This window comes from Poeciliopsis prolifica, unplaced genomic scaffold, assembly GCF_027474105.1.
Source record: "Poeciliopsis prolifica strain line A6 unplaced genomic scaffold, Auburn_PproV2 SCAFFOLD009, whole genome shotgun sequence".
In the NCBI taxonomy this organism is placed as follows: Eukaryota; Metazoa; Chordata; class Actinopteri; order Cyprinodontiformes; family Poeciliidae; genus Poeciliopsis; species Poeciliopsis prolifica.
In genome coordinates, this window is record NW_026562384.1 from 5,743,711 (window position 1) to 5,752,520 (window position 8,810).

General features: G+C 41.6%; 2 protein-coding genes across 3 annotated transcripts; one reads left to right on the forward strand and one right to left on the reverse strand.

Annotated features, from left to right (window-relative positions):
* Positions 1–103: 103 nt before the first annotated feature.
* On the reverse strand, positions 104–3,177 carry lsm11 (LSM11, U7 small nuclear RNA associated). Its single transcript, XM_055034267.1, has 4 exons — positions 2,713–3,177; positions 1,703–1,842; positions 1,533–1,616; positions 104–553 (listed from the first exon to the last, which is right to left on the reverse strand). The coding sequence occupies exons 1-4, from the start codon at positions 3,140–3,142 to the stop codon at positions 296–298; spliced, it is 912 nt and encodes a 303-aa protein (XP_054890242.1). The 5' UTR covers positions 3,143–3,177; the 3' UTR covers positions 104–295.
* On the forward strand, positions 3,154–8,550 carry thg1l (tRNA-histidine guanylyltransferase 1-like). Of its 2 annotated transcripts, none has more exons than XM_055034265.1 (7): positions 3,154–3,864; positions 4,174–4,365; positions 4,440–4,616; positions 4,711–4,880; positions 4,977–5,065; positions 6,500–6,607; positions 7,106–8,550. In XM_055034265.1, exons 2-7 carry the CDS (start codon positions 4,181–4,183, stop codon positions 7,262–7,264), a joined length of 888 nt encoding a protein of 295 aa, XP_054890240.1. In that variant the 5' UTR covers positions 3,154–3,864; positions 4,174–4,180; the 3' UTR covers positions 7,265–8,550. The 2 variants fall into 2 exon arrangements, with proteins under 2 accessions (XP_054890240.1, XP_054890241.1); XM_055034266.1 differs by having other exon boundaries at positions 4,174–4,281.
* Positions 8,551–8,810: the final 260 nt, after the last annotated feature.

Sequence of the window (8,810 nt, forward strand, 5' to 3'; positions counted from 1 at the left end):
CTACCGGATGACAATAGCTTCACCGACGGCTCTGGTGTGTTTATGCTGCCACCTGCTGGGTGAAAACCATAGCACAGACCACACGCAAAAAAACGACTTCAGCCAGAATTCAGGAGCTTTTTATTTCTCAATAAAATGGTCATTTCTCTGGCTCATCATATCAATATGATATAACAGCTTGAGCTCGATTCGTCTGAATCTTATTGCAGTGTCCCGCAATGTCGCACGTGTTCGGTACAACCCGATACTCGTAGCTGTCCCCTCATTATGTCAAGTCACGGAAATCCAACAGAAATCAGAGAGGCTGTGGGTTTACCAGGATCACGTTTTCACCGCGGATGAAAAGCTGGTTGATGTGGCGCGTGTGCACCTTCCCGTACTTGTTCTTCTTCTTCTGATGGGCCGCTGGATCCCGGCCCTTCACCGAGACGACGCCTGTATCACGTTTGCTTCCGACGTCCTCCGACGGCTCGGGTTCCGCCGCCCCGCCATCATCATCTTCCCTCGGCTCGCCGCCCCCCGGGGTTTCCTGGAGATTTAGCTTCTCAAAGAGCTGGACGAAGAGTTGGGTGGCATTAATGCTCGACAACAAAAGCAAGACAATAACAAAAACAAAAAACACTTGAAAGGCTTTATGTAATCAAACTCGCATGCTGAGTACATTCTTTGTCAGGTCATTTGCTGTTGAACATATTTACAGTTTCTAAGTAAAGACCTTGTTTACAGTCACTGGTGGGTGTATGAATGATAATTTGAAGGGTTCAAATCGTCGCTGTACGGGGAACACCTACACGATGTGACTGCATGCAAATATTCACCGGATCTGAAAGGTTAGTGCTTACTTATCAATATTTGATTTTTGTTTTTTTTCTCTGACTAGACAGAAGCAAAGCCTGCCTTCTCAGATGATATTTTTTAGACGCAACTCAAAGGACATGTGCAGGTACTTTGTGTTATTATCCAACATTTTTCTTTTAAAGATTCATTTTGATTTGTCAGATTTTTTTTCTTAGGAAGTATGCACCTGCATCCAGCTCCTGCCCTATTGGTGCAAAGTTGTTTCTATTTTTTAACTGTGTTCTAGGGCCGCACATAATCGTCGCAAGGGCCAATAAGGACACACGGACCACCCTTTGGACAGCCCTGCCTTGAAAAGTTACAGATGTTTAAGACTTAGGGCAATATGGCTTAAAAATTTAAACCAAATCTGATTTATGGTTTGGTTATACCAATTATACTTGCATTTTTTTTTTCCTTAAAAAAAGTTATGACAGAAAATATGTTAAAGAACTGGCTTTTATTTCAGTCAATCACTCTGTGTGCTGACTTGAATTAAAAGTCAGTAAAAATATAAATAAAAAGAAGCTGTAAATCAAGAAGGTGGTTCTTCGGTAAGATCTGAACTATTGAAACCCCGGACTTTTTGTTTCCTTCAAACTAAAACGTCCAGCAGCTCAACACCCTCAACTCGCTTTGACTGAATCTCGTTATTTCAGTTAGGGTGAAAGAAAAAAAATAAATAAAGTGTATACCCGTGAAATGGTGAGAGCCTTCTCGTGGTACAACGCCTCCCCAAGTAGAGGCTCTCTGTACGTCTCATCGACATCCACCATGGCCTGAAAAACACAACCCGGCATTGAACGAACATATAGCACAAAGACATGCATCGTGCAGTGAAAATACTTTTTGGGCGTCTGCTCACCATGTTCCAGAACTTGTCGAAGACGACGACGAAGCCGGAGCACACGCCCCTCAGGCCTTTAAAGGTCCTGATGTGAACTCGGACTCTGATCCTTTCCTCTACGCAGCGGTGCAGCTCCCCCAAAGGACTGCCCTGACACACTGCAGACACGCAAGCAGCAGGTCACGCAGCCGACTCATAAAACATGTAGAGAATTCAGGTAAAGCGCAGAAACATTTCTCCTCGAGTAAGCCCATTTTTATTTACTGCCAATAGTGACGCACAATATATTCGCATTGACATTGGTTGATGTTAGTCATTTTCTCACATGCTGGTTCCGGTACAATCACAAAACTAGGGCGGCGTTAACAACCGATTTTGATTTTCATCTTGCTGCCGTTTCAGTTTATGGAGGAGATGTTTATTTGGTCATGTGACAGTGATAGTGATGCAGCACAAGGTGATGGTCATTTTGTTTAACTGAAGCAGAAAAGCAGTGTCAGCAAGATGGTCATTTTACACCACCTTAAAAATAGGAAAACAAATGTAGTGGTAAATATTGGTTATCGGCAATATTAATATCAGGATCTGCCTAAGTTTTCATTTCGGTGCATCCCTAACAATATCCAGAATACAGTAGGGGTAGTGACAAATCCGTCACATACATTTTAGTCATGCACTTCACAAAACCGACCACGTTTGAGATATTTTACAGAGAGGGGCCAAACAGTATCTACACATCTTCAGAGCTGTAATTGCTATGAGCATATGCGACCATTGACCTGAAGAAAAGTGCACTCCACACTTTTCAGAATTTTTGATCTAACAAAACTGCGAATGAATTTCTAACAACGTGTTTAAAACCGAAAAAGTAAACAAAACAACAACAAAAATCACTCCACCAAACATGGTGGTTGTGATAAGCAGAATTTTTGATCTAACGAAAAGTTGCCTTGCAACTTGTTTGCAAGGCACTTGAACGCATCCTGCTTTTTGATATCACGCAGCAGCCGCGTGACAGAGGAACCTACAAGGCATCCTCGTCAGGACGTTTTTCAGCGGCTTCTGCCTCCTTCTCGCCCGCGGTGCCGCTCCGCTGCCGTCCCCTTCCTCCGACACCGAGCTGTTGACCATCAGCTTCTTCAGCCTCTCGATGCGCTCCGGGTCCGCCACCCCTTTCGCCGCCTTCCGCCGCCTTTTCTCCACGTTCTCGGGCTTCGCTCGGCCCCGGCCGCCCTTCAAGAAGCTCTCGTACTCCGCCACATTGTTTAAGCACTTGATGTTGGGGAAGGGAAGCGGCGGCGTTTCCGGGGAGTACAGGGCCAGCAGCGGGTCAAACTTCTCAGAGCAGACATTTAATTTATTTGCCCGATCGTCTCCCGCGTCTGCCTCCGGCCCCGCGGCTGCTGACGCGGAGTGTTTGCTGTCCGGCCTCGCGCTTTTTCTTTCCCTCTCCTCCATGTTCGAAACAAGCGGAACGCCATGAAGCGAGGGATCCTGGGAAAGTTGTGGCTGTCATGAGTTTGTCCTTTCTGTACACTTCATTATTTCAGTGCTTCCCTAAAGACGCCATAATGCGTATTTTCCCCTAAATATTGTTATTTATTTAGCCCAGTTTTGTCTCCTAAAAGTCGAGTACAAAAAAAAAGGAAATATTTTTAATTGGACTACAAATCCCATACCTCTTCATTACATCTTGTTTATCAGTGACTGCGTTTCTTGTGTGGGAGGAGTTATTTTTGCCTGGGTAACATTCTTATAATTAAATATTTTTTATTCTTAAAATGATATAAAAAATATTGCGACTCTCGTAATTTTCTAACAAAATAACTGGTGATTTCAGCGCGAAGTGAGTGGCATAAATCGTGTGAAAAGTCACTCTTCTCGGCGCAGCTCTGCTTGCTGGAGCGGCTGACAAATGGTGCGCACCCACTTGCGTACGTTTGTGTAACTTCGTTCCCATTTGCATTATATTAATCCGCTCAGGTCGTCGCCAGATATAGGCTACATTAGATGTTATAAAAAATGAAATATATCGCTATATCGCTCCAATGAACAGCAAGTAACGTATTGGGCTTGATTGAAAACCAAATATTGATCAAGCCGGAACCTTTGTGAGGGAAGTTCAGGAGGTGGCACTGCAAGTACGGCATATTTGGTCGACGGACTGTACACAAAGCAACGTGAGTTATCGTAGGATAGGTATTTTAGAATATCTGTCATTAAATAGGTATAAAATAAACTTGACTGGGTGTCAGGAAGCTGATATTAACAAGACAGTTGTGTCTTTAGCTTATCTGTATGTTTAATTGTCGCATAAAGGATTAGCTAAGGCGCTACTAGCTAATCGTTTCATAACTAATATCAGTCTGTTTTGCAGTTATGTTATAGTAAATTTAACCAAATTAATTTATTTATAACAAACAGAATTGTTGTCATGTCGAAACCCTTAAATAATGGCAACATGTCGTCTGTGTTTTCCCTTCCTGCAGACTCTGGATGCTGATAGAAAGACTTGGTGCAGCAGGAAGGTCCTGTTTCTCCGCAGCATCTCTGCGTCCGTTCTCCAGCTCCAACGCTATGGCGAAAAGCAAGTTCGAGTACGTCCGCAGCTTCGAGACGGACGACACCTGCCTCCGGAACTGCTACGTTGTCGTGCGACTGGATGGTCGCAACTTCCACAAGTTCGTGTTCTTCGTCATCTCACGCTGAAGTCTGAAATGATTGACGTGTTTTTTACTTTTACGGCCTGTTTCAGGTTTGCAGAGCAGCACCGGTTCGCCAAGCCCAACGACGACAGGGCTCTGGGGCTGATGAGCAAGAGCGCCCGCTCTGTCATGGAGGAGCTGGAGGATATCACCATCGCCTACGGTCAAAGTGATGAGTTCAGCTTCGTTTTCAAGAGAACCACCACCTGGTTCAAGAGACGAGCCAGGTACACCTCACTTTCACTGACATTCCTATAAAAACCTCCACGTCGCGACGGTTCTGATCCGCTTCACTTTCTTCCCTCCGTGCTTGCTTTGCAGTAAACTCATGACTCATGTGGCCTCCCAGTTTTCCTCTTCGTATGTGTTTTACTGGAAGGAGTTCTTCGGAGAGCAGCCCCTCCTGTACCCGCCTGGCTTTGACGGGCGGGTGGTTTTGTATCCCACCAACCGTAACCTCAGGGACTACCTCAGCTGGAGGCAAGCAGACTGTAAGTGCGTCCTTGTGTGGATAAATCTGCAGGATAGATTTATCCACCAAATATTTGTCACTTGACAGCTACAAATACATATTTCTTATATTCTAGGTCATATAAATAACTTGTATAACACCGTATTTTGGACACTGGTTCAAAGAGGAGGACTCACTACAACGCAGGCCGAAGATCGACTAAAGGTAAGAGCAAAACAAAGAAGATGGGGTTACTTTCTCTGTATAGAGGAAATGGTATGAATTTTCAGACAGAAATAATATTTAGGCATACATAATATAGGTTGTAATCAGTTATAAGTGTATTAATTCAATTGTCATGTTGTGTCTAGTTGCCAGATATTCGAAGTTATGCTTCTTTTGGAACATGTCTAAGCCTATAAGAAGGGAGGCATTTATGTTCAAAATGGATCATAATATATTAAAATACTTTGGGTTTATCATCCCATCATTAATATAAAATGAAAAAAAATTATTGAGGTTTTTACATTATATATTTTTTTGTATTAAAAGACATCTTTTTTTTTGTTTGTTTTCTCTTTTTATCAACCACCCTGTGGAATTTTTGATCCCCCTTTATTTATTTGTGTTTTGTCACTTTACAGCTACAAACATCAGTGCAACATGAAGCAATGCATAAATGTAAAATGGAAATAAAATGATGTGCCATTTCCAAAACTTTCACAGTTGGACATCTTACTAGTATTTGTAGTTATCCTTTTAAAGAATGCTGCGATTATAGCTGCAAGTCTTTTAAAGTATGAATTTTGCATCTTTAATTATATAAATATTGAATCTGTTTTGACCAGTTATGTGTAAAATGTCTCATGCTCCACTTTCAAGTCTTCCAACTTAAATTGAATTTTGGGTCTGAGCTTTAACTAGGCCAGCCTAATAGTTCTATCTTCTTTTTTTGTTTATGTTTTGTAATCAGCCAGATTGATATAATCTTGTTTAAATTATTTTGTAGTTCTTTTAAGCGATGGAAAAAAAAAATGTCTGTAGTTTTGGAATGGGTCATCCAAGGCAGAAATATGTCCAATTTTTTTTTTATTATTTGGTTTGCTTTTACAGAGAATGTTTCTATTTTAAGCAACTTTACCGCCTGACTGTTTGACATTTTGTAGTAGTTTGGCTAAGTAGTGAAAAGCACAGCATGTTTTAGATGGCAACAGACTCTTCATAGCTTATTAATTGACACAAATAGACTTTAATACCTGCAGCTGCCATCAGCCATTAAAGCTGATGCAGCTGTTCTTTATAACTCATTTCATTTTCCAGTGCACATTAGGAGTCAACCAGAAACAACATCTAGACACCTCATTGTTTATAAAAAAAAAAAAAACAACATAAAACTCTCTTCTTGCCCAGTGTCTGTAAATTAAATCACTTTTAATATGTTGAAATATCTTAGTGGTTCGGTTGTAGTAATAAGTGCAACTTTAATGTTGGTGGTTGCTCTCCTAGAATAATTGAAGCATCCTGACACAATGCATCCAGCAGGTGGTGCTAGCCAGTAACGTGAACACCCATTCTTGCTTCCTGTGTATGAGTATATTTATTAATAAGTAGCTGAACTCAATTTAATATGTCTGTATTTATTTATTTATTTTTTGACAGGGAACATTAGCTTCAGATAAAAACGAGATTTTGTTCTCAGAATTCGACATCAACTATAACAACGAATCTGCCCTCCACCGGAAAGGCACCACCCTCATTTGGGAAAAGGTAGGATCCTCCGGAGTGATTACGTTTTCACGGTTTCCACAAACCTCTGTTTAGGATATCCCAAACGTGTACCCAACCAGCTCAGTTTGATATGAACCACAAGCTACTTTATGACTCGAATCTTAATAGTTTCTCTATTTTCCTAGTTAAATCGTGTCAGAAACGTTAAAATTTTCTTTATCTGTCTCTTTCTACCAAATGCTACAAGCATTTAGTAAAAGATTTGCTTGTGTGTCCAACTGTTTGTTCCTCATCCTTCCTTCTCTGACCTTGAACCTTAGTACTTTCACTTTAAAGTTGACTAAATAAAAACTGAGAAGTCGGGAATGTTGACATTTTTAGAGAGCAAAACTGATTTAACGGGTACATTTTGTCATAACGAAGACACATGAACTCAAACTTGCTGCAGACGGAAAACAGGCTTGGAATCAGCATAAGAAAGCTTCCCAGTAAAGGCCCGATTGTCTCTAACCTCTGTCTCTTTTCTCTGTCATGTAGCGGGACGAGACGGTTAGCAAGCGCATAAAGCGACCAAATGAGGAGGAGAAGCTGGTTCCTGTCACACGGAGCAGGAGGAAGGTGGAGATCTACCACTGTGACATAATCGGGGACCAGTTCTGGGAGGAACACCCAGACGTTCTAGAGGACGACACCTGACAACAGCAACTCTCCTTGGAAAAATGACTCTGAGCTGCATATTTAAAGCTGGCGCTCACAGACAGAGACTAAAGAAGCACAACAGCAGCTTCTTGAAACCAAACTGTGCTTTTTATCGTTCACAGTACATTCATTCTCCCAACAGCTGATTTGTGTTTCTACTTTTAATCTATTAAATCACGTGCATAACGATCTGTCAGAAAGTCAAATTACGCTCACGTTAATTTCTTCCCATCACTGCCACCTGATACTGAGGCCATTCAGGGGCATGCATGTCTTGCCTTCCTCCCCCCATAGGGTTACTTCTCTAAAAATATACCCTCATGCGATATCATGAATGGCATTCAAAATACTACCGATGCCTGATCGTTCTGCATGTCTAACATCACCGTGACACTCTGACGGAACAGCTCCTTTGCAGTGCATGCTGCCAGTCGGAGTTAATCTTGCAGAAAGCGACGGGTTTCGTAAAGAAAATAAATAAATACCAGTATGTAGAGGGAAAGAAAGGGAGGGGGGAGTAGAAATAATCCACTCTACAACAGAAAAAAATAGCCGTTTATTGGAGCCAAGGCACCCATGAAGAGACGTGAGTGGATTCAGTGGTGTGCTGTCATCAGGGCTAAGAATACCTCCCACACCCTGCATTCACCCTATCCCTCTGACATGCGCTGCGTGGCATATCACACTTCCAGCGGCTGCTGCACTCCTGGGGAGTTTGAAGCCTTACTGTATTCTGTTACTGTAGCTCACGCAACGGGAAGTGAAGTTTTCTGATGATCGGCAGAAGTTAATTCAGTCAAAAAGGATCATTTGATTTAACGAGATAAAGCAAATGATCTGTGTGTCCATATGCTGTGGCTGGTGGCTCTCTGTGTGTGCAGACAATGACTGGATAAATGGTCACATAGACCAGAGGAAACCCTAGAAACGAGAGCATGTTGAGACAAGTCAGCCTGTTATTTAAAGGCAGCATGGATATGCTGTGCTAATCCCCTTGTGCTACTGTCGTGGAAAAAAAAAAAAAAGGATCGGTTCTATTTAAGTTCAGCTTTTCACTTTTTCATTTTCTTTTTTTAGTTCTGAGCGTGGACGGCGACAGATGTGCTGACAGCATTCACTTTCTTCTACACCAAGTTTGAAGGGTCAAAAATTTTAAGAAGTTGAATACGTTTTAAGGCTCAGACTTGTCAAAAACCTGTGGTTAGTGTAATAAAATTGATTCCATCTCGTTTTAAAAACTTTGTTCTCCAGAGCCAATTTTTCCGTTTTTACTAGTTGATGCAATCAGATAATGTACAACTTGGAATTGTATATTAAACATTGTCTTACAACTTAAGATTCTTTTGAACTTTTTCAATTCATATGATGAGGTCTCTCTAAAAACTATTAATGTAGTGATTCAGAATTCCCACAATATTTTTGTTCACCTCAGGCTCAAATTTAAAGGCTTTTCTTTAACTTGTTAGTTGACGTAGTTTACGCATTCAGTTTTGAAGCATGTTGCACTTGTCAGGAAACAGAATCCTCTATTCAGTCTGTATTT